Here is a 26,439-nt window from a genome sequence, read left to right on the forward strand (position 1 = left end):
TATCTCTCTTCCTGCTGACTGTCTGGTTCATAGTCTCTGCTGCCTAACCTTCCCTGTCCAGCTTGCAGCTTTCTTCCTGAAGTCAAAGCTGTTCTTCTGGCCTCTTGTTGCTTATCTCTTGAACTATTGCTCAGTAAAGGTTTTGGAGGGGGAAGCAACAAACAGGAGAGGCAGTGAATGGTGGTTTCACTAAGAGAAAGTGTCTGGTGGAGACAGGAGTAGAAGGCAGGAAGGAAGTTGACTTTTTAAGAAGATTTTAAATTTTTTTTAAAATTGTAATGTAATTTTACCAATTGGGAGCATTTCAACTTGCAGGATTTAATGTTTCAGCCTTTTGTTTTGAGACGAAGAGTCCTATAAAGCTTAACCGGTTGTAAAAGTTGTAGTTAATCAGAAAATCTGATTCACTTAAAGTTGCACTTTTTCAGGATGCAGCCACAACACCGTGTGAAGACTTGGCATACTGAATCACAAAACTGTAATACCCTAAACAATTGAATGCTTTAGTAGTAGCTAATGTTGGTAATGTAGATTATATTTTGGAATTTCATTGTATGATAATTGCTATTCTACAGGGACATTACCTTTGGTCAATGAATGGTAGTAATGAGATGTATTTTTGTTTCAGTTGCCATGCAATGTTTAGAAAATGTCTTCAAAATAAGCTCTCAGGATATCGATCTGGCAGTCTCACCTTCTCTAACAGAGATATTTTCTGCGGCCATTACTAAGGTGGGTTTAAATAAATGCTTAAAAGGAAACTAATGAACAAAGTATGTAGGAAGCACATTGATACACCAAAGAAATGTGGATGCAATTCTATAACTGAGTTTCTACTCTCAGATAGATAGAAGAATCGTGTAATGAGAGACAACTGGAGAACTGGTACAAACAATGCAGTTGAGTTTACAAATATAAATTTCTGATGGGAAGCCTGACCATTTAGGAGCCCATGACAAAATAACAGAAGTTTATTATAAAGCAGAGATCTGGAGCCTGTCAAAAATTTGTCTCCCCTATATGATTAAGTTTTGATGTACTTTTTCTTAAACATCCAGGCAAAGGTGGGGAAAAATGTGAAGATGACTAAGAATTTATTATTCAGCTTTGTTTGGCAAGCAAAGGCCAAAAGCATTGTTGTGCAAGAGACTGTGTATACACTGGGACTGGGAGGATTTAAACCATGATTGTACGTATTATTCAATGCTTTGATATATGTAATGTTCTGCATATACATGGTTGAAACATATGACTAAAGGAGTGTTTCATGTAAACATTAAAATTGCTTGGATAAAATTGCTCATAGTATTTTTAAGATCATACTTGAGCCTATTTTTTTCAGTTCCATGATTTCTGATCCTGGTTAATGGTGATGTGTGATGGAAGGTATACTGAGTTAGTAGAGGACTGTTTAAGTTGTGGCTTTCAATCAGTCCCTTCCATAGATAGAGCAATATCCATTAAATGGTTAATGGACACTTTGGAAATGTTATCTCTGTCTTATCGTTGAAAATATCAGTCTTTTCTTTATTATTTAAATACTGGACATATTTGATTGTTAATTTTACCTAATTTGTTCAGTTGAGGTTCTTGCATAAAGGTTTGTGTAATTGTGGCCCAATTTCATAGTGGCCAGAGATTTTTATTTATTTATTTAGTTCATTAACAGATTTCTTAAATTCACTTTGACGCTGTTGCAATGTAGTGAAAAAATTTGTGTAATATTATTTTTCTTCTAGAAGGAATTAATATGGAACACTCCATCAGACTTTACTCCATCTGCACAAGATGTAATTAGAGCTGAACAGTTAAAAAATGAAGGTAACCATGTGTGTGGGTGTAGTTATTGTATCATGATTTTAAAAATCTAAAGCATCTTACCCAAAATGGTCATGATATTTTTGTTATCCTTGAGCAATTCTGACTGGTTAACAGAGGCTAGTGTTTGTTGCTGCGAATTAGTGCATTAAAGGAGCAGTCATCTTTCTGTGATATAAAATGTACTTGTTATTTAGACTAAATGGTCAGCAACCGGAACATTGCTCTACACTTCAAGTTGGGGAGGCATGGAACATTGTATTTGTTAACAGGTTTCTTAACTGTTTATTCAGTTTACTAACTGCATTGGCACATAATGTAGACTCAAAAAATTAATACCTGAGCTGGTTCTGAAAGAGATTAGAAAAACACTTAAAATCTCTTTTCTGGATTCTTATGACGGCAAGAGTGTTTGGATAATGATTTCTTGTTTTCAGGCTTAGCATTATCAATGGCTAATCCAAGTTTATTCGCTGAAAAAATGTAATTAAAATTTGAAAGAATTCTTTTATGAAAACAATGTACTCTAAATTTTAAAGATCTGAAGTAAAACAGGAAATACTGGCAGTATCAAGTATGGCAGCGTTTTGCAGCATTTCCCTGTTTTTAGTAGCACTACATTAAAACAGTACAAAGAATAGATTCAAAGAAGATGTAGCCACAATGTCAGGAACAGGAACCAGCAGCTGGCCTGTCTTTAGAAGATTGTAATGGAATGCGTCCTCGAAAGCCATCAGAATGGTTACAGTGTTACCAGGAATGATGCAAGTACTCAAGTGGGGTAAATCGAACAAAGATTTCTGAACAACAGATAGCTAGTGTAGCCACTTTATAAAATGAAAATGATTAATGGTTGGCAGAAAATTAGGATCACTGAGACCACCATAACATCTCGATGCCAGAAATATCAGTTTTTCAAGATTTTTCATCAGACAGCTGCAATGCATGAATACCAATTATGTCACATCAGCAACCTGAATGAAATGGCCATGAACTTTGGTTTGCTCAACATCTAAGCTATAGCGCAGAAAGATTCCAAAATAATGTTAGAGAAATCACAGGACATGAGAAGACAAGATTCACAATGGCACTAGCATGCATAATTGATGTAAATAAAGTCAGTGGGGTGGGGGTAATTTTCAAATGTAAAACCATGTCAAAAATCAAGTTCATTCTAGAAGTCTTTGTGCATGTTCATAACAATGGTCGAAAGGATGAGGATGAAGTGAAGTTGTTCATCTGTGACATGGAGGTTGCCTACTCTGCACAGCATAGCTAATGAGCAAGGGACTTGTTCACGCCCCATTTAACCAAGCAAGAAACACCCATGGGGTGGAGAAAACATTTGTTATGTCAGGGAGTCTAATATCTGAAGTTCAATCTTTTGTAGTGTAGCAGGCCATTAAAGGATCACATTTGCACCAAATCAAGTCGGTGGATAATTGGGAGAAGAAAAATCCCTCAAGAAGTGGAAATATGAGTGTTGCCCCATTTGATGTCTTGTATAATTTCATTATCAATTTTCAGGATACTATTGCACAAATTCTCATCAGATTGCTCAAAAAAATGTAAAATATACAGTTGAAAGCATGGAGAGAAAGGTTAATTATTGTGGAGGGATCATTCAGATTATCAAATTGATCCATTGTTAATGATAATGCCATACCCAAAATAACTTGGAATGAATTTGTTGAGCTCTTTGTGTTAGATGCTGCGAATAATAAATTTTACAGTTCCTCAAAAAAAAATTGAATTGTGGCTAAAGGTATCCATGTAGAATTAAATCGGTCAATAAAACATGGCCCCATGTTGATTTTATTTTGAATTGCTCATTTTGACTGATGAGAGGCTATTCCAACACTGGCAGTTTTTATTTTCTTGTTGCCTACAAATCAACTGCACTTTTTCCAGGAGTTTTGATGGCTTCAGTGGTTGGCCTGTATGCCATGATCTGTAGTCTGTGGGTGATATTACAGGAAAATAAGTTTGTAAATCTTAATTTGCCACTCCATTCATTTTGTTTTGCTTTGATAAGTCATCCTTATGTTATAAAATCATAGTTATACAACACAGAAACAGGTCTAACTCCTCCATGCTGATCAGATATCCTAAATTGATCTAGTCTCTTTTGCCAGCATTTGGCCCATATTCCTCTAAAACCTTCCTATTCATGCACCCACCAGATGCCCTTTTAAATGTTGTAATTGTCTCCACCATATTGGGCAGCTCTTTCCATACACGCACCACCCTCTGTGTCAAAAAGTTGCCTCTTGAGTTCTTTTTGAATCTTTTCCCTCTCACTGTTAAAGAGTTTTCAGAAATAACCTCTAATATTCTTTCTCCATTGTAATATTTATGTGAAGCATTTTGAAACATTGGTGATATGATTAAGTGATTTTATTTGCAAGTCTCATTGATATTTTAACACTCACTGTCTTTTAAAAAGTTGTCAGGGTTAATGATGTTAACACTGAATGATTTTTCACTTTCTTTTGAATTGAAGCAATACTATATTTTATGACCTCTGAACATTATTATCTGGCTGTCTGTCTGTAAACTCCAGTACATCCCCTGCATCTTCTCTCTTTGCCCTACGTCCTCCAGAAGTAAAATCAGGACTGATGGACAGTTTTCTCATCATGCATCTAAGTATATACATATTACATATGTTATTACTGCCTTTCAAGGGCTACTTTTTGATTCTCATTATCTCACTTATTAAGTGATGCACTGACGTAGAAACAATGCCTTCTGTATTTGTATATTGACACATGCAGTGTTTCATCTTACTTAGAAGCAAAAATAGAAAAATTAATCAATATCCTCAATAATTATCATTAAACTCAAAACCACAACATACAGGGATGCATTAATTTCTTAGGCATCACAATATTTAATGTTTTACAAGATGGCAAATACATAATGTGAGCAAATGCAAGGTCTTGCACTTTGGAACAAAGAATTCAGGCATGGACTATTTGCTAAACGGTGAGAAAATTCAAAAAGACAAAGTAAAAAAGGATCTGGGAATGCTAGTCCAGGATTCTGTAAAGGTTAATTTACAAGTTGAGTCTGTGATTAAGAAAGCAAATGTAATGTAGTCACTTATCTCAAGAGGATTGGAATATAAAAGCAGCAATGTGCTTTTGAGACTTTGTAAAGCTCTAGTTAGGCCCCATTTAGAATACTGTGTCCAATGTTGGGCCCCACACCTCAGGAAGGACATACTAGCACTGGAGCGTGTCCAGCGGAGATGCACACAGATGATCCCTGGAATGGTAGGCCTAATATACGATGAACGGCTGAGGGTCCTGGGATTGTACTCATTAGAGTTTAGAAGGTTGAGGGGAGATCTAATAGAAACTTACAAGATAATGCATGGCTTAGAAAACATGGACGCTGGGAAGTTGTTTCCACTAGGTAGGGAGACTAGGACCTGTGGGCACAGCCTTAGAATTAGAGGGGGTCAATTTAGAACAGACGTGAGGAGACATTTCTTCAGCCAGAGCATGGTGGGCCTGTGGAATTCATTGCCATGGAGCGCAGTGGAGGTCAGGACGTTAAATGTCTTCAAGGCAGATATTGATAAATTCTTGATCTCGCAAGAAATTAAGGGCTACAGGGAGAGTGTGGGTAAGTGGAGTTGAAATGCCCATCAGCCATGATTAAATGGCGGAGTGGACTCGATGGGCTGAATGGCCTTACTTCCACTCCTATGTCTTATGGTCTTAAAGGCTCTCGTATTCAAAATAATTAATACACAGTTATTACAGAGTCAAATGACATGGACTTTTGGTCCAACTTGTCAATGCTGACCAGTTTCTCAAACTAAACTAGTCTCATTTGTCTGCATTTGGCTCAAATCCCTCTTAAACCCTTCATATTCACATACCCATGCAGATGCTTTTCAAGTGTTGTGATTGTACCAACCTCCACCACTTCCTCTGGGAGCTGATTCCTCACATTTTTTACACACATGGTTGTGCATAGTACCTCTCAGGTCTGTTTTAAATCTTCCCCTCTCACCTTAAACCTATGCCCTCTAGTTTTAGAATACCCTACCCGAGGAAAAAGACCTTGGCCTTCAGCTTATCCATGCCCCTCGTGATTTTGTAAACTTCTGTAGGTTTGCCCTTGGTCTCCGACGCTCCAGAGAAAATAGTCTCAGCCTATTCAGTCTCTCCTTATAACTCAAACGCTCCAGTCCTGGTAGCAATCTTGTAAAACTCTTCAGCATCTTTTCCAGTGTAATAACATGATTCCTGTAGCAGGGCAACCAGAACTGAACTCAGTACTTCAAAAGTGACCTCAGCAACATCCTGTACGGCCATAACATGATGTCCAAACTCCTATGCTCAGTGCCCTGGCCGATGAAGGCAAGTGTGCCAAACACCGCCTTCACCACCCTGTCTACCTGTGACACTTTCAAGAAACTATGTACCTGAACTTCTAAGTTTTTCTGTTCAACGACATGTCGCAAGGCCCACCATTAACTGTGTACATCCTACGTTGTTTTGTCTTACCAAAATGCAACACCTAACATTTATCTGAATAAAATTCCATCTGCCACTCCTCAGCCCGTTTGCTCAGCTGATCTAGACTCCGTTGCACTCTTCGTTAACCATCTTCAGTGTCCACCATGCCACCAGTTTTGGTGCCATCTGCAAACTTACTATCCATGCCTCCTGCCTTTTCATCCAGTTAATTTATATTAATGATGAACAACAGTGGACCCAGCACTGATTTTTGTGAAAATCCATTGGTTACAATCCTCTACCATCACCATCTGTCTCCTATCGTCAGGCCAATTTTGTATCCAATTGGTGAGCTCCCCCTGGATCCCATGTGACCTAACCTTACAACCAGTCTACCATGGAACTTTGTTGAAGGCCTTATTAAAGCCTGTGTAGATAACGTCTTCTGCTCTGCCCTCCTCTATCCACTTGGTCTCTTCTTCAAAAAAACTCAAATCAAGTTTGAGCGAGACAATTTCTCACACACAAAGCCATACTGACTATCCCTAATCAGTCATTGTCTCTGCAAGTGCATGTAAATCCTGTGTCTCAGAATCCCCTCCAGTAGCTTACCCACCACTGAACATTAGGTTCACCCACACTTTTGCTGCTTGCACTCAATGCTGGGAGAACTTAAACCATTTGTATTATAAGACCTGCGTGTACCAGCTTCAAGTAAAAACCCTGAAGTGTTTACCCTTCCCTTACCCTCAGGTTTAGATTTTAAGAATGCAAAAAATTAACGTTTTTATTCGTTAATACCAGTGGTTAGCTTAGCTTCTTGGTATTTGCAAACACTTGCTGATCATGCTTTAAACTGAAAAATAATACTCCTAGGATCTATAGAGCAGCTATTTTTGGCACTCAGTCAGCCCTCTGTGGCTCAGAGTGACGGTGTGCCAGACCTTGCGTCTACTGGATTCGGCCCCTCAATGCTGGTGTTCGGGGAGCCCTCAAATTTGGTGGCGGTTGCTGAGCCCAGAATGAGACTCTGGTGGATGATGCCAAAGCAGCTAGTGAGCCAGAGCAGGACCCTGGCAGATGGAGCCAGGGTAGCTGGTGAGCACAGAGCCTGACTCTGGAAGTGTCTTCAAAGAGGTGGCTGGTTGACGGGCAAGCATAGTACCAGGCATCAGTGGAGCTGATGTCAGGTAGGCCCAGTGGTGAAAGACGGCACCTGAGTAGTGGTGACTTTATTGGTTGGACCTGGCACTGGTAGTGGCAGAGCGATGGTGAAAGGATTATGGACTTTTTTATTCCTAAATTATTCAAAATGGCACTGGCGACAGTGGAAACATTTCACTAATTTACTAAATTTTTCACTGTAAAATACATGTGATAATAAATCATCATTCATTCTGTCTGTCGTTCTTCCACTCATAGTCATACAGCATGAAAACAGATCCTTTAGTACAACGAGTTCACACCAAACGTGTTTCCAAACCAAACTAGTCTCACTTGCTTGCATTTGGCCCATATCTCTCTCAACCTTCTCTGTTCATATACTTATCCAAATGTCTTTTAAAAGGTGTAATCATACCTGTATTCACCATTTCCTCTGGCAGTTCATTCCACATATGAACTACTCTGTATAAAATTGTTGCCTCTCATGCCCTTTTTAAATATTTTTCCTCTCACCTTATAAAGATGCTGCCTAGTTTTGAACTCTCCCACCATAGGATAAAGACCCTTGCTATTCACTTTATCTATGCCCCTCATGATTTTATATTGACCTCTCTAAAGTCACCCCTCAACCTCCTATGCTCCAGTGAAAAAAGCCCCAGACTATCCAGCCTATTTTTATAACTTAAACCTTCCATTCCTGGCAACATCCTGGTAATTTTTCCTGACCCATCTCCAATTTAATAATATCTTTCCAACAGCAGTACTCCAGATGAGGCTTCACAAACGTCCTATACAACATCACAAACCAACTCCTATACTCAAAGGGCTGAGCAATGAAGGCAAACATGCTAAATGTGTTATTAACCACACAGTCCACCTGTGATGGAAATTTCAAAGAATTATGTACCTGAACCCCTTGGTCTCTCTGTTCTAAACACCATACAGGGCCCTACCATTAATTGTATAAGTCTTAGCCTCATTTGTTTTGCCAAAATGCAATACCTTGCATTTATCCAAGTTGAATTCCATCTACCACTCCTCAGCCCATTGACCCAATTGCTGTTTTTCTTCCAGAGACGGGCTATGCCGATCCTGTCTCATAAATCTCATCATGTGAAACATTTGGTGCAGGCTGCTGTCCTGAAGTCCATCTCACCCTGTCTCTCGTTCTGCCTGTTTGCTAAGCCTTTGTTTTTGGAACTTTTAAACTCCAAAAGAAAACAATCCTGGATGAAATTTCCTCTGTCCTAGAGGACAGAGGAAAGCCAACTGCAGCACTGAAAGACCTGTAACTCCAGAGCAAATTGAAGGGCCACAGAACTCTCCTTTGACCATTTTTGTTTTCAGATTGGCCTGTCAATCCAGTATCCACAGCAGCCAATGAGCATGGTCCATGTTCAGCATTTTCTCTCTCTCACTTTCTCCTGCCTACCACTCCATGGTCTTTGTTTGTGAGCTGTCATCCCCAAATTTTGTCCCTACAATTTGGGATACCCTGGTGCTATGTAATTGAAAGTAAATAAAATAATAAAAAAAGGAATGACAGTATATTTTCAAACACGTGAATGATTTAACTCCCAATTTGTGTTTGTTCAAATATTCAGGCAACAACTATATAAAAGAGGAGAATTACAGAGCTGCTATAGACTCTTATACTCAAGCAATTGAATTGGACCCAAATAATGCCGTCTACTTTTGTAACCGGTAATAACTCTTTCTGCTGTCTAATTCGTATTGATTTATCTGTTTCAGCCTAATTAAATTCACAAAGATTAAAACAGTATGTGTCACTGGAAAGGCAATTGTAAAATTGATTCAACAGATCTCGGGGAAGACTTATTGCTTTATGCATCAAAACTGTCATGTGCTTTTTCAACAAATTTAGCATTTTATCACACTTGACACGAAGAATATGTCCTCCACCCCTCATTTCAAGTTACTGGAACCCTGAGATTGAGTAAAAGCTTTACATTCACTGTTTTTACAATCTGTTTTACATTATTGAAGTAACCACTGTTTCAATAAAACTTGAATTTTTTTTGTGTATCCACACTATGTAATAGAATAGGTAAGTGTAATGACAGTTAACGTAATGTTGGTTTGCTTTTATTATATGAATGTTATATTCTAATGCTTTAAAATGACATGATTGGATTGAGTGCAATTCGGTTACATAATATATGTTATTTCTATGGTAAGACTATCGAATAATAATTTTGATCTTTATCTAGATATTAAACTGAGAGATTTGGTGATCTTCAAAAAATGATAAATGCAGTGAAAGAATGTTTAACAAATATCTCAAATGTTTGTAACAATGCTATGTGATTGGCTAATTGCTTTTTATTTAATGTGAACTATATCTTTTAAAATCATTGATCAACAAAATATTTGTAGAGGATCATCCTGACGTAACTTGTTTCGATTTTGCCGACATTTATGTATTTTGTGTGGCTATGCTTCTTTGGGTTATAAACTGTTACAGAAGTTTTATTCATGATAAGTTACTATTTGATAAATACTAAAATCTTTAAACAGTACATTTTGGCAAATAATAGTTTCATTTTCTATCTAATTCTGAATATAACTTAATTTTTTTTTTAATCAGAGTTCCTACACTAAAATTCAACTTAATTTGTTTAGGGCTGCTGCTCAGAGCAAACTTAATAATTATACTGCAGCAATAGAGGATTGCAAGAGGGCAATAGCCATTGACCCAGACTATAGCAAAGCTTATGGAAGGATGGGGTATGTAGTCACAGCTTTCATATTCATTGAGAGAATAATCTTTTTTTGAAGATCTGAAAGTTATTTTTGTTTTTCAGTTTAGCATTGACTTCTTTGAATAAGCATTCAGAAGCAATTACTTATTACAAAAAGGCTGTAGAATTGGACCCTGAAAATGGCACTTTTAAATCAAATCTGAAACTCGCGGAACAGAAAATCGGAGAAGCATCAAGCCCAGTAAGTGGTGTTCTGGTGAATTTACAGTCCATGTGATGCATTCTAATTTATCTAGCTTAAAGGTAAAATTTTCACCTCTAGGTTTTCCACATCGTCAAAATGTACATGTTTTCTCATGTTATTTCTTGCCGGTTCAAATGCAAGTAACATTTTGAAAGTTGTGAATCTCCAGCTCATTATAAATGGATGATTGACTGGTAATTTGGGGCAAACTGAGAGTTCTTTGGGATACTATCAATTAACACAGTGCATTTGGTGCATATATGTTATAAGTAAAAATGTGGAAATCCTAAGATATCCATCATTTATTTTCAGAAAGTGAAGAATTGTACTTTTTAGATGGCTCTTAGAATTTGTTACAAAGAACTTCAAACATCTTGTTCATAGCTGAAAAATGGCATAAATGAATTATATTGAAACAAAATGCTAAAGTACTTTAAACTGAACACTGACTTTGTGGACAGCTTCTACATTAAACTGCAGAGTGCAACTTCCCCCTTCTTGTTGAATGAACAAAAGGGGCTCAAAAGGCCTCTATTCCTACTCCTAAGTTCCAGTCTAAAGTGCTTTGTAGCTCCTAAGAGTTTACTTATATCCCTTTCCAATCCCAGCCGGGTAACTTTTAACCCTAGACCTGTCTTTCACATTTATGGCTCATGATAATCTTCCAAACTCTCTTCAAAACAGCCATAGACTGCTGGTTTTTACTATAAAGCATTCTGTAGACTTCTTTCTCTACTTTCAAGTTAGGCAAATCTTCCAATTTCTTCCCACTCGTGAATTACAAACCGAGTTAAAGCCCTTACCCATATTATGTGTGGTGAAGAATGAAATTAATATTTTTCCTACTTAACGCAGGCCTAAGATTCATCATCTTTGGCTTTCCAATCTTAGTGAGCTGCCTCTGCACTAACCAAAACCATGACTGCCTTCTGTGACAAGACAAATTAAACAGAAGAACGTTTTAAACTCCACAACAATTTGGCTTACTGTGCAATGGTTCAAACAGAACTTCAAATGCATTTATTTTACTTTCAACAAAGGTAAAAGTCTTGACCAATGTATTAACCCATATGAATAATTTATATCCTCAATAGGAGTTTTATAACCTATCTTCAGAACTTGTTGACCAACTGCCTTTTACCACCTTTTCATGGGATACTTACATAGTTTTCATCCTTTGCTAAATAATTAGAAACCTTCTGGCTGTTTTACAAAATAGCTCGTCCATTGTTAATGTATATAACACATCAACTACTGGTCATATGTAAGATAAACAGAAGTTACTTTGGAAATATAATCAGCCCAAACCTGCTACTTGCATATACATGAATCAAACTATTTACTTAACTGAGGGAGACAAACAGGAGGCTAAAAAAAACGCAGCAAGTTAGGCAGCATCTGGAGGAGGAGAAGTCCATGTTTCGGGTATTACCCTTCTTCAGTACTGGATTTGAGGGTGGGGGAAGCTATAGATAAAGAAGGATGGGGCAGAGGGTAGCAGAATGGTGGTGATAAGTGGATATCACCATTCCACTACCCTCTTCTACCCCCACCCCGGCCCCTCTTTATCCCCGGCAGCACCCTGTACCCCACATCTAGTCCTGAGGTAATACCCAAAATGTTGACTACTTCTCCTCCTCCAGATGCTGCCTAGCTTGCAGCCACATATTTGTCTACCTTGGATTCCAGCATCTACCATTTTTTTTTGTCTCTAACCTGGTTCTTTAACCAATTTGTTTCCATTTAACACTTTAATTCTGGAAAATTATATTGAAAACATCGACTTATGATCTAGATATTACAACAAGAACATAACTATTTACAACATCACACTCTCAGCACCATAGCAATTTAACTGTACTCTCATGCTGCTGAATTTGGTCCTCAAATGTGAACACCTTAAACTGTGGTTTGCAATGGTTCAATAAGGCAGCTCACCACCATCTTCTCAAGGACAGTTAAGACTGAGCATTAAATTGCAGCCTAGCCATCAATGCTCACATCCCATGAGTAAATTTAAAGATTTTTTTTCTGCAAATCCAGGAAATCCTTAAATCTTTAACAGCCACCCCAACCAAGCCTGCTGTCAGACGCAGATCATGGCAGCCCTTCACTTTACCTTCAGTAAAAGTTACAGTCCCAAAATAAAACCTTATAAACCTCATTATTGTAAGAAATGATTTAGCGCTAAATCTGCAGCTATGCTGACTGAACAAAACTATTCAGTTACTTCACAATGATAATGCTCACACTGTGAAATAGGTCAGAACCATGTCAACAAACAATAATGCAATTGCGGCAACTTAATATAGCATTCAGTGTGAACAATAGACTATTATAGTTGCTAAATATCAATTTAATACTAATTATGACTAGAAACCAAGCATGTCATTGCATTGTTTGTTCATAATTTCTTTCTATTTTTAATATTATCTAAAACTTGATTACCTACAGTTTGTTTAATTTATAATGATTGATGATAACAGTGTAATTATAAGTGATTTCTGTACCTACAGACAGGAGCTGGTTTGGGATTTGATTTAGCAAGTTTACTGAATAATCCAAGTTTTGTAAGTATGGTAAGTGTGAGTAAAATAAGGTTGTCCAAAACATACCAATAACAAACTTTATAATATTAATTATGGCTCAATCTCATATGATGGCATTAGGTAGCTAGGAAGATTTGTTTGCTTTATAAAGGAAAAATGAGAAAGAAGGGTTGACTTTCTTCTCCCTTCTCCTCCTCCCTCTTCAATTTGGGTTTTTCTTTTGTTACCAGCCCTTTGGGGCAGTGAGTGAACAATAACTACTATATTTGCATATCACCTTTAATCTAGAAAATACTCCAGGGCATATCACAGACAGAATTGATTTTGGGGAAAAGCAACATTAGGAGGGTTGATCAAAAATGTAATTGAATAGATGTGTTTAAAGAAAATTGTTAAATATGAAGAGAGCTCTGAGATATAATAATTGGGAAGGGAATTTAGGAGACAAATAATTGAGAGTAAATTCTTCAACGGTAAGGTAAAGGGGTTGGAGAATATTTAAGAGACTAGAGTTGAAGGAATGGTAAGTGGTGTTGAGCTAGCTGAGGTCTAGTCATAGGTAGAGGATAGCCAAGAAAGGATTTAAACACAGGGAAAGTTTTAACTTGTGGCTTTTGGAGGATCAGGATTTAAGGTGGGTCACCCAAAAACAGTGATGCTCAGTTGTTTAACAAAAACTGCGACAAATTATAAAGAAAGGAATGAAACTGGACAGACCACCCATTCAACCTAGACACCATAAGCAATGTAAAACTCAGCCCTGGCAATGCTGCAAAATCCTCCTTAAACTTTCAGGGATAATGCAAAAATTGGAAGCGTTTAGGTAACACCTTGCCATATCCATAATCAGAATTATACCTGAGGACACCAACACCACAGACCCTGCTAATGTCATGTCCCAACAACAGGACTGACCTGGCAGAGATGGTGGCAACATAATGGGTTCCAACTTGGAGAGAGTTGCTGTAAGAGTCTTCACATTGATTCTGGAGCCATGAAATCCTTTAGCATCAGGACAAACGTGGGCAAGGAAACCACCTGCTGATTTACCATCCACAGCCACCCCATTGGCTAATGAATCAGTACTATTCCATGTTAAGATTGGAGTTGGCAAGAACATAGAATTTACACTGGATTGGGAAATTTACGCCTACAATATAAAACCATTTGCGTGCCAAACAGTAGAAGCAGTATGTGATAAGGAAGGTTAAGTAATCACGCAACCCCGTGATCAGCTCTAAGCTCTGCAATCCTACCAAATTCAGTCATGAATGGTAGTGGACAATTAAACAATGATGAGGCATCATAAATATCCCCATTGTGAACGCAAAGAGAGCCCAGAACATCAGTACAAAAACAAAACTGAAGTATTTGCATTCACCTTCAGGAGAAGTGCCGAGTGGATAATCCATCTCTGCATTGCCACAAAGACCCCCGTATCACAGATGCAAATCTTCTGCCAATTCGATTCACTCTATATGATACCAAGCAACTTCTGAAGGCATCAGATATTCCAAAGGCTGTAGGTCTGGACAAAATTCTCTAATAGTACTGAAGATCTGTGTTCTGGGGCTAGCAATGCCTGTGGACAAGCAGCTTTAGTATGGCATAGAATACTGGCATCTACCCAACAATGTGGAAAATTGTCCAAGCATGTCTGCGCACAGAAAGCAGACAAATACCATTTCACAACCACCCTTTCGGTCTCCTAGTAGCAGGAGGAAGCCACATGGCCCTTTGAACCTGCTCTGCCAGTCTTCATGGTCATGGCTGATCATGCAATTCAATAGCCTAATCCTGCTTTTTCCTCATAACCTTTGATCCCATTTGCCCCAAATGCTATAACTAGCCATCTCTTGAATACAGTCTGTGTTTTGGCATCAGCTATTTCCTGTGGTAATGAATTGCACAGGCTCATCACTCTTTGGGTGAAGAAATATCTCCTCATTTCTGTCCTGAATAGTCTAGCCCGAATCCTCATACTGTGACCCCTGGTTCTGGATACGCCGTCCATCAGGAACATCATCTTTGCATCTACTCTGTCCGGTCCTGTTAGAATTTTATAAGTCTCTATGAGAACCCTCTCATTCATTTGAACTCTAGCGAAAACAATCCCAACCTAGTCAATTTGTGGGTGCACGGTGGCTCAGTGGTTAGCACTCCAGCCTCACAGCACCAGGGACCCAAGTTCAATTCCAGCCTCGGGCGACTGTCTGTGGAGTTTGCACGTTCTCCCTCTGTCTGCGTGGATTTCCTCCCACAGTCCAAAGATGTGCAGGTTAGGTGGATTGGCCATGCTAAATTGCCCGTAGTGTTCAGGGGTGCGTGGGTTATAGGGGGATGGGTCTGGGTGGGATGTTTCGAGGGGCGATGTGGACTTGGGCTGAAGGGCCTGTTTCCACACTGTAAATTAGCTAATCTAATCTAATCTCTCTTCATACGTCAGCTCCCAAATCAACCTGATAAACTTTTGCTGCACTCCCTCGAGAGCAAGAGCATCCTTCCTCAGAAAAGGAGACCAAAACTGCACATAATATTCCAAGTGTGGCCTCACCAAGGCCCTTTATAACTGCAGCAACACATCCCCGCTCCTGTACTCAACCTCTTGCAAGGAAGCCAACATACCATTTGCCTTCTCTACTACACACTTGCCTTCAACGACTGGAGCACAAGGACGCTCAGGCCCTGCTGCACACTCCCTTTTCCCAATTTATAGACATTCAGATGATAATCTGCTTTGTTGTTTTTGCTTCCGAAGTGAATAACCTCACGTTTATCCAAATTATACTGCTTCAGCCCTTGATGTGCCCACTCGCCCAACCTGACAAGATCATGTTGAAAGATCTCAGCATCCTCATCACAGTTCACCCTTCCACCCAACTTGGTGTCATCTACAAACTTGGAGATGTTACATTTTGTTCCCTCATCTAAATCATCTGCTCAATCATTAGCAAAGTGATGGATGTGGTTGTCGACAGCGAGGTCAAAGGGCACTTGTAAGGGAATACCACCTTGCTGGTGTTAATTTGGATTCTGCATGGCCAATCAGCTTCTGACCTATTGACAGCAAAGGCCTAAGCATGAACAAAAGAACTAAACTGCAGAAATGACACTGACAGTCCTTGACATCAAAGCAGCGTTTGACTGAGTTTGACATTAAGGAGACCTCGTAAAACTGCAGTCAATGGGAAAAAGGGGAAAACTCTGTCTGGTGTCATACCTACCACAATGGATGATGCTTCTGTTTGTTGAAGTTTAATTATCTCAGCCCAAGGACATAACTGCAAGAGTTCCTCAGGGCAGTGCCCTATGTCCAATCACTTTCAGCTACTTTATCAATTTCCTCCCTCACAATATTCCCCCAGCCTGCCCCCAACTGCCAACCCTCCAACCACAACAGCTGCCTTTCATAAGATCAGAAGTGGGAATGCTCAGTGCTTATTGCACAACATTTGTGGTTCTTAGACATCGTCTGTTTCAGTAACTATGTGCGGCAGGACTTGGTTGACATTCAGTCTTGAGCTAAAAAGTAGCAAGTATCATTTATTTCACACAGCCAGTCAATGACCATCTCCAATGAGAGAAAGTTTTACCATCACTCTTTTACATTCAATAGCACTACCATCACTGAATTCCGCACCGTTGACATCCTAGGAGTTACTATTGATCAACAACTTAACTAAATTAACCATACAATAAATAGTGTGACTACATAAACAGTTTTTAAAATTGTGGTTTTGATCTTGTATAATTCTGAGTTGAACTTAACTTTGGGCTAGAAGGCTGGGCAGTAATCAATGGAACAAAATAATAAGACCATGTGCTGTAGAAGCAGAAGTAAACAATTAAGCCATGCGATATCTCTGCCATTCAGTATGGTCATTGCTGACCTGATGACCCTCAACTCCACTTTTCTGCCTTTTCCCATAACTCTTGATTCCCTTACAGATGAAAAATGTCTGTCTCAGTCTTGAATATAATTAGTGTTCAGTTGTAGAAGGCGACAATAAAAAGGGGGAAAATTTGTTGTGGGAGACAGAAACTGTAAAAATTTTCAGAATGACAAGGGGAATGAAAGTTATTATAGAAGAATGTAGGATTACACATAGAAAAATAGTGTAAAATAAGACAGTGAAGTCATGTCAGAGATGACTAGAAGGTGATTGGAGGAAGTAAGAACTATTTTTCCTTTAATATGTCATACTAAGGGAGATTTTTAATTAGAACAAAAATTGGTTTATGAAAAAGACTGACTTCTCAAATTTTTTTATGATTCTAAACACTTAGTTCATACTTAATACTGCTGCTTTTTTCTCCTAGGCTGCAAGCTTGATGCAGAACCCCCAGTTACAACAACTGTAAGTTATATTTTTCATTTTTTATAAATTTACATAAAAAACATTTTAACTGAATATTTTTCAATATATGTTTGTATTATGAACAGAATATCAGGAATGATGTCTAATGCGATTAGTGGTCCTGCAGCAGGTGTTGGAGGTCTTACAGATATGGGCAGCCTTATACAAGCGTAAGTAGTTGTACTTGTAACCTTTGACAATGTAAACGTTGACTTATAATTTTCATAACTCAATATTCTGCATTATAATTTTTCAATATTAGCTATATCTGAGAGTCAACTACTAGGTATTTCTGTTGAGTTACAAATACTACTTTAATCCAGTATCTCGAATAAATAAAATGCAGAACTATAGCTCATGCAGTTTATGAAGAGCCACAAGACTGAATGAAAGCTATATGTTCTATAATTGCATAATAATTTGATTGACCTGTTTGCACAATATAACCCACAAATGCCTAATGGCAGTTTTGAATCTCTTAAAGTACTTTTAAAATGCACAGATACAGATGATGCTCATATTTTTGACTGGTACATTCTAATATTTGGCCACCAACAAATCAGTGCTTGAATGTAGAGATAACAAAGTGTGGAGCTAGAAGAACACAGCAGGCCAGGCAGCATCAGAGGAACAGGAAAGCTGATGTTTCGGGTTGGGACCCTTCTTCAGAAATCTTTCTGAAAAAAGGTCCTAACCCAAAATATCAGCTTTGTTGATGCTGCTTGGCCTTTTTCATCACCTGGCCACTGAGGTAGAAACTAATATTTAATATGCCTGTGAAGAGGATAAATATCTGAGGGGTGGAGGAATATTGAAGAACCTGGAGGGTTATAGGAGACAGCACCATTGCCAGGAGTTTGAGGCATCCTCTTGTGCTGGCGTTTCCCTTGTTCAGTGGTGGTTTGGTCTTCTGGTTCTTGGAACTTCCCATACAACAACATCAGTTGTTAATACTGGTCCCTGACTTGGGATGTATCACTTCAATCAGCATCATTGAATGAGAAAAAACAGTCAACAGAAAATAGAACTGAAGTCTCATCAGCCAGCTTACCAACAGAATTAGTCGTTTTTTTCTTCATTCACAAGATGAAGGGCTTGCTGACTGGGTAGCATTTATTGCCCATCCCTAATTGCCCAGAGGGCAGCAAAGAGTCAACCACATTTCTGTGGATCTGGAGTCACATGTAGACCAGATCAGGTAAGAAAGGAGTTTCCTTCCCTAAAGGGCATTATGTACCAGATGGATTTTTTTTTCACCAATCAGCAATGTATTCATAGCCATCATTGGACTCTTAATTCCAGATTTTTTTTATTGAATTCAAATTCCACCATCTACCATGGAAAGATTTGAACCCAGGTCCCCAGAACATTACTGAGTCTTGAGATTAACATTCCACTGATAATACCACTAGACCGTCACCTCCCCAAGTGAGAGCAAATAAAGATTAGCTTCTGTGATGTTATGGAGACTTCAAAAGGAGACAGAGTTAGTTTAAAAATGCTTCAATCTTGTCCTTTTTTGTATGTTAGGCCCCAATGTCATTGAACATGGAGATGTTCATAGAGCCTTATCCACCAATTAACTGAATTGTCCACCATCACTAGGGTTAACATTGACCAGAAAAGCAGCTAGACCAATTGCAGTTAAAAGTACAGGTCAGAGAGTGGGTAGTGTATGTATGGCTCCTCAACCCTTTTCCACACGCATGAACCACACATCTGGGGTGTCACTGAAATATACACACGAGTGCACAGTTCTTTAATAGTAAATTTTATTACACAAAGAAATAAATTATAACCAAGCTGTGCAGATTTAGAGAACAGTTTAGAAAAAAATCAAAAGGCACAGCAAAACAAACTTTTAACCTATCTCCCACGCTATCAATTCAAGTCCAAAGAATTTACCTCTGTATGAAATTATTAATTGATTCTCCCCCATTTCTTTCCTGTGAACTGTAGAATCTTCTTACGTGAACACCCATAAAACTGAGGTCTTAAACTATCCCAGTTTCTAATAATTTGTAAGTTTCTAACCAAAGCTGCCTTCTGGAAACTGCACAAACTAAACTTCTGTAAAGATAACTTATTTGCTTAACTGCTCTGAAAATTTTCTTTCTAAGAGAGAAAGTATATTTGTTTCTGAACTCAGTCTGGTCTCCTGTGAACTGACCTAAAAACTTGCAGCCTCTGTATTTTTCTAAACTAAACACATTGATTATTCTAAACTGAAAACAAGTTGATGGCTTTCCATATTTACTCTACCTATCCTAAACCATCACAATATAAATATTTCCATTGACACTTCGGGGGTCATATAGATATGCTTTCTAAGCAATGCTAGATTAGGTCACTGTTCCACAAGAACTCCTGACCTTGATTTTATTTCAAACAAATTCTTTACAAAAATAATCAATATCCAAATGTCACTGTTTCAAAATCTAAACTTCAAAACTTTTATCCACCTGCCTTTCATCAAATCTTGTCAGTTTGAGTGCTGGCAAAGATATTTAAGGAATTTGATACTATTTAGGGTGAAGCAGTTTGCTAGATTGGTACCTCATTCACTACCTTAAGCATTCACTCGCTCTACCACCAGTAGAAGTTGCAAAAGTAGGTACAATTGATAAGATGTACTGCAGCAACTCACCAAGACTCCTTTGACAGCACCTTCCAATACCTTGCCATCTGCTATCTAGAAGGACAAGGGTAGCAGATCTGTGGAACACCACTGCTTGCACAATTCCCTCAAAGTCATCTGACATCCTGACTTGATTATATATCATTGTTCCTTCTTTAGTACTGAATCAAAATTCTGGAACTCCCATCCTGATAGCACTTTAAAAATAAATTAACTGCATAGACTGCAGCGGTTCAAAAAATCAAGCCACTAACAACCTTCTGAGGGTATTTGGGTAATGACAGTATAAGTTTCCTTACCTGAAATGTTTGCATTCCATGAATAAATAGGAAGTGAATATTCAGTCCATTTTATGTAACTGCTGAATTCTGTTTTGCATTGGAAACAGAGGACAGGCAGGCTATAGATTAGCTATTAGTGTATTTCCAGGACTGGCAAAGACAGTTTCACAGTTAAATGCTTCCAATTTTAAAAAAAAACTGTTATTTTTTTAAGCTGCAGCTTCTCTTCAATGAAACCAGCCTTGTTTCTCCTTTGTTTTTACCTTGCCCAGCTTTTTCCTGTGACCTCAAATATAACTAAGCTTACGTTACTCTTGCAAGCCAAAAAATTACTTTCCTATCAGTAGTTCCTCCCAGGTAGCTTAATCCATCAAACACTTGCTTCAAATTTGAGCACAGTATTCAAGGACCACTCTACTCCAGTCTTCAAGACAACCCTCGGTAGAAATACAAGACAGAAGTGGAGAGTTGATATCCATGCACCTTTTTAACCATGTGAGCCGTCAAATAATCCAAGCAAAATTGAAGTTGCTGAAAATTCAGGAATCTTGAAGAGTCACTACCAGTTCGTTTTGCCAGAACTTCTTTTAATATCCTAGGATGCAATCTATCAATTCAAGGGTACTTATTGGCCTTTACCCCTGTTAGTTTCCTGAGTACTTTTTTCTGTAGTGATAATTATTGTATTTATTTCTTTTTCCCCCTTTTTGAATTATTGATCATGTCTTGAACCATGAAGACCGATGCAAAGTACACATTCAACTCCTCTTCCATTTCCTTGCTCCCCATTATTAGTTCCTCAGCCTCATTCTTGGGGGGCTGATGCATTTTCCTTTTAGATTAGATTAGATTCACTACAGTGTGGAAACAGGCCCTTCGGCCCAACAAGCCCACACCACCCCTTGAAGCATCCCACCCAGACCCATCCCCCCAATAACCCACACACCCCTGAACACCACAGGCAATTTAGCATGACCAATCTACCTAACCTGCGCATCTTTGGACTGTGGGAGGAAACCGGAGCACCCAGAGGAAACCCACACAGACACGGGGAGAATTGTGCAAACTCCACACAGACGGTTGCCCGAGGCGGGAATCAAACCCCAGCACTGTGAGGCTGCAGTGCTCACCACTGAGCCACCGTGCCGCCCTTTTGCATGTTTTTATTTTATTAATTGCACTACCCTACAATTCTATCAACAGAAATGTTTCAAAATTGTATAAAATGTCCTTTCTTAGTTAACTACGTATCTGTTTTGTCTAGAGGACAGCAATTTGCACAGCAGATGCAGGAAGAGAATCCAGAGCTAATAGAACAGTTGAGAAACCAGATCCGATCCCGATCATTCAGTGGCAGCAATGAAGATCACTCGTGATGTGAGTGGTAACCGTTCTTTGTTGATTATCTAAACTGAGCACCCATGAAATTATCAAATTTAAAATATACTTGTAGAGATACAAAGTCGCTTAAATTCTACAATTTTGTTTGGTATATGGATGACATTATTGTTATACAACCTAAAATCTCATTTTTGTAGATATATAAAATCAAATGAAATTTCAGCATGAAATGCTAAATGATGATCATATGAGGTATGCAGACAACACTAAGGTCGGTGGAGTTTTCAGACGACACTAAGGTCGGTGGAGTTGTGGATAGTAACGAAGGATGCTGTAGATTGCAGAGACACATAGATAAGCTGCAGAGCTGGGCAGAGAGGTGGCAAATGGAGTTTAATGCAGACAAGTGTGAGGTGATGCACTTTGGTAGGAGTAACCAGAAGGCAAAGTACAGGGCTAATGGTAAGATTCTTGGTAGTGTAGATGACCAGAGAGATCTCAGGGTCCATGTACACAGGTCCTTGAAAGTTGCCACCCAGGTTGACAGGGCTGTTAAGAAGGCATGCAGTGTTTTAGCTTTTATTGATAGAGGGATCGAGTTCCGGAACCAAGAGGTTATGCTGCAGCTGTACAAAACTCTCGTGCGGCCACACTTGGAGTATTGCGTACAGTTCTGGTCACCGCATTATAAAAAGGATGTGGAAGCTTTGGAAAGGGTGCAGAGGAGAATTTACTAGGATGTTGCCTGGGATGGAGGGAAGGTCTTACGAGGAAAGGCTGAGGGACTTGAGGCTGTTTTCATTAGAGAGAAGAAAGTTGAGAGGTGACTTAATTGAAACGTATAAAATAATCAGAGGGTTAGATAGGTTGGATCGGGAGAGCCTTTTTCCTAGGATGGTGATGGCGAGCGCGAGGGGGGAGAGCTTTAAATTGAGGGGTGAAAGATATAGAACAGATGTAAGAGGTAGTTTCTTTACTCAGAGTAGTAAGGGAATGGAACGCTTTGCCTGCAACGGTAGTAGATTTGCCAACTTTAAGTACATTTAAGTCATCATTGGACAAGCATATGGACGTACGTGGAATAGTGTAGGTTAGATGGGCTTGAGATCGGTATGACAGGTCGGCACAACATCGAGGGCTGAAGGGCCTGTACTGTGCTGTTATGTTCTATGTTCTATCCTGACAAGATGTATTTTTCTCTTTACACTGAATAAGAGGGTGCATAGCTTTAGTATTGTTGACCTGCAAAATTTTCACTGTTACATGGCCTACTGATGCTGACTTCAGTTTGATCATACTCCTTACATTGCTATAAGGATATCCATCCCAATTTTTGAATTGTTTTTTCATAATATTTCTGCTCAAACAGGGAATACATATATCAGAAATCCCAAAGATGTTGGATGTCAGGAGCAAGTACTTATCAATTTTGAATGCCACAGCTTATACAAAACAGACAGGAACATCAGACTGTAATTCACAGTTACCAGATAATTTAAGATGATTTGAGAACGTTTACAATTTGCAAGAAGATTGTACAATTTTACAGCTTGTGTATAATATGTTTGCAGAATATAATAAGTTTCTATAGTATGTGTGTAATTTAATTGATGTGAAGAAATACATTTTCAGTTGTCATTGGAGTCTGAACATTTGATTCTTTAAGCTTGGATTAACAGTATTGTACAAATGTGAATTGTTACAGCAACAGATTAGCGTTGTGCTCATTGAAATATGACACTTATTACATTGTCCAAATGCAATTCTGACAAGTTATGAAAATCAGTTACTGAAAATAAGTAAGTGTTAATGTATTAGTTATTTCAACTTATTTTGCACTTTATTCAGAATCTAGGAGAGATACCTACAAATGCTTAATTATGCATCTTGGGCATTCTTTCAAACAATATCCTGGGTATTGTTGAGATGAACTAAAATTTTTATTATAGTTCTCATCTGGTAATTTTCCATTGACAATACTAACATTGACATGTTACTTCTCCAGTAACCATTATTCCTTAGCATCCTCTGCCTGCTCCTCAAAAAAAGGGAAGCTATAGATTGAATCATAAAACAGACACAACACGGGAGCCAATTTGGCAGGTCATATATATGCCAGCTCTCTGCAAGAATATTTCAGCTGAACCTACTAGCCTGTCTTTACTCCATAGCTTTATAAATTGCTTTTCCTATGAATAATTTTCTTTCAAAAACCAAGATTAAATCTGCTTTTACCATGCACTTGGGACATTCCTTATTGCACAAAAAAGTCTATCCTGACATCACCTCTGCTTTATATGCTAACCACTTTAAATCCGTGTCCTTTCATTCTTTTCCTTCCAGCAATGGACGAGTGACCTATCCACATTATCCAGACACCTCACAATCTTGATCACACCTTTTCTGTCACCTGTCAACCTTTTTCAGGAGAACAGCCCTTTACCTTGCAGAACGTACCCATGTAGTTGAAGTTTCTCATCTGCAGAATCAATTACTTATTGCTGCTGCACCTTCTACAGAATTACAGCTATTCATTTGTGTAAAAGGACTAAACATGGTAAACATACAATGAATGGTCCCACTAACCAATGAGTTCAGAACCGAGGGGTACAGTTCAAGGATACAAGGTATACTGTTTAGGACTGAGATGAGGAGAAATTGCTTCATCTAGAGACTGGTCAGCTTGTAGAACACTGCCATAGAAAGTGATCGAGGCCAAAATTTTGTATGCCCTCAAGGAGTTAGATATCATTCTTAGGGCTAAAGGGATCAAAAATATATGGGGACAAAATGGGAAGACGGTACTGAGTTGAATGATCAGCCGTGATGATATTGAATGACAGAGCCCTCTCAAGATGCTGGACGGTCTATTACTATTTCCTATGTTTCTATAAATAGTTTTTACCCTTTTCCAATGCCTTTACATAGAGTTAATAGAGTCATATAGCATGGAAACAGACCCTTTGGTCCGACATGTCCATGTCAGCCAAGTTTCCCCAAACTAAACTAGTCGCACATGTCTGCATTTGGCCCATATCCCTCTAAATCTTTCCAATTCATGTACCTGTCCAAATGCCTTTTAACTGTTGTAACTGTACCTGCATCTACCACTTCCTGTGATAGTTCATTTGAACGTAATACTCCAACCAGTGTTGTATAGAGTTTTCCATAACTTTCTTGCTTTTGTACTCTATTTCTGTATTTATAAAGCTGAGGATTCCATATGCCTTATTGAACAATATGCCTCTCATTCCTCTGCTGTTGCACTCATTAGAATTTCCGTCATTAGTTTGTATTGCCTTTCCCCTTCCCTTCTACAAAAATGTATCACTTAGCACTTTTCTGCAATGTTTCATTTACCACAAGGCCTTCAATTCCAGCCAGTGTCCTTTTCAGGCCTTTTAACCACGTCCTTAAGGCTCTCAATACTTGCAGTAAATTTTGTATCTGCAAGTTTTGAGATTGTGCCCCGTACATCCGAGTTCAGATCATTAATATACATAAAGAAAAGCAATGGCCCTAATATTGACCCATGGGGAATCCCACTGTATACAATTCTGACTTTTTTTAAAAAAGCACTCATGTTTCCAATTACACAGTTAGCTTTGTAACTTTGAATGCTGCCTTTTAGTTTGTATGTGTGTAAGTAAAGTTTAAAAACACTGATATGGGCCTATGTTATGGGTGCCAATAACAGGCCAGAAAGCTGCCTTAATCTTTTTGGGATACTTGACTGCATTTCATGGGAGTCAAGCCAATAATTAGTTGTCATTAGGACTGCTAGCCTTTTAAAGATGGCCATCTAACCACCAGGGGCTGTTGGTCGGTTGAAGGGCAGCAGTTCAGCAACACCATCCTGTATCTTAACTACCTCCTTTTCAAACATAATTCCAGCAGCAACATCTTTAGTAAAGACAGATGCAAAGTATTTATTTAGTACCTTAGCTATGCCCTTAACGTTAATGTGCAAGTTCTCATTTTGGTCCCTAATTGGCTGTACTCTACTTTTATTTTACTAACTGTCTAATTTGGGATTTTAATTGTTTCTAATAAAATGAAAAAAAATTTAGAATTATACAATGCTGTAAATCAGAAATATAATTTGTTCCATTGAGATTTTACTGGTGCCACATGGTCTAATTTCACTTTCCTGTTAACTGTCTATGTTTTAATGACACTCTTTCTTTTCAAGCACTTACTTAATGCCCTTTCAAAAGGCTATGAACTTAGAGTGAGATTTGCACAAATTTTTAAAGTAAATGTGTAATGCAGATCTGTCTTCATGGTGTAAATATTTGCTAATAAAAATTGAGTAATTGTCTCCCCATCTTTTATTTAACATGAACAATGTGTAACAAGTTAGTTGTTAATTCAATCATTTATTGTTTTTGTCTTTACAGTTGCAAGATTTATGGAATAATGCTGTTCAATTGTTGTATAACAATAATCAATAACATTTTATCTTGTAATATAAACTCAAAACTCTAAACATATGAAATGTAAGAATTGGTGATTACTTCTAAACTTAAAATTATGCAGAACTTCAGGAACTGAAATTTAACAGGAAACCTTGGCATCTGTTTGAACATTGCCTGTAGGTCTAGTAACAGTCATAGTTGGAGTTTAGATTAGACCTGTCTCTGCTGTTTCATGTCTAGTATTTAATTGACTAAGAAAAATGCAGCAATACAAAATTTTTTAAGTATACCAAATTTACAATTGAATATGAAGCCTGTGTTGCAATATATTTAATGTGAACAGTGCATGGGATAAGCACTATAAACATCTTGTGTTGCAACAGATTTTAGATTATTTTTCATTACAACTGCACATCCCAACTTCCACTGT

At 38.3% G+C, this 26,439-nt stretch overlaps 1 protein-coding gene across 3 annotated transcripts in view; it reads left to right on the plus strand.

Annotated features, from left to right (window-relative positions):
* Nucleotides 1-26,439, plus strand: part of LOC125452197 (small glutamine-rich tetratricopeptide repeat-containing protein beta-like) — a 118,317-nt gene extending 91,878 nt beyond the window's left edge. For 2 of the 3 annotated variants that reach the window (XM_048530321.2, XM_048530313.2), the window contains exons 3-12: nucleotides 629-732; nucleotides 1,740-1,821; nucleotides 9,062-9,161; nucleotides 10,101-10,205; nucleotides 10,283-10,421; nucleotides 12,941-13,003; nucleotides 17,294-17,331; nucleotides 17,418-17,501; nucleotides 21,515-21,627; nucleotides 22,961-26,439. In XM_048530321.2, the coding sequence (XP_048386278.1) occupies nucleotides 629-732; nucleotides 1,740-1,821; nucleotides 9,062-9,161; nucleotides 10,101-10,205; nucleotides 10,283-10,421; nucleotides 12,941-13,003; nucleotides 17,294-17,331; nucleotides 17,418-17,501; nucleotides 21,515-21,626 (827 nt within the window). In that variant the 3' untranslated portion in view covers nucleotide 21,627; nucleotides 22,961-26,439. The remainder of the gene's footprint in view (nucleotides 1-628; nucleotides 733-1,739; nucleotides 1,822-9,061; nucleotides 9,162-10,100; nucleotides 10,206-10,282; nucleotides 10,422-12,940; nucleotides 13,004-17,293; nucleotides 17,332-17,417; nucleotides 17,502-21,514; nucleotides 21,628-22,960) is intronic. The other variant, XM_048530331.2, reaches the window with a different exon arrangement.

This window comes from Stegostoma tigrinum, chromosome 1, assembly GCF_030684315.1.
Source record: "Stegostoma tigrinum isolate sSteTig4 chromosome 1, sSteTig4.hap1, whole genome shotgun sequence".
In the NCBI taxonomy this organism is placed as follows: domain Eukaryota; kingdom Metazoa; phylum Chordata; class Chondrichthyes; order Orectolobiformes; family Stegostomatidae; genus Stegostoma; species Stegostoma tigrinum.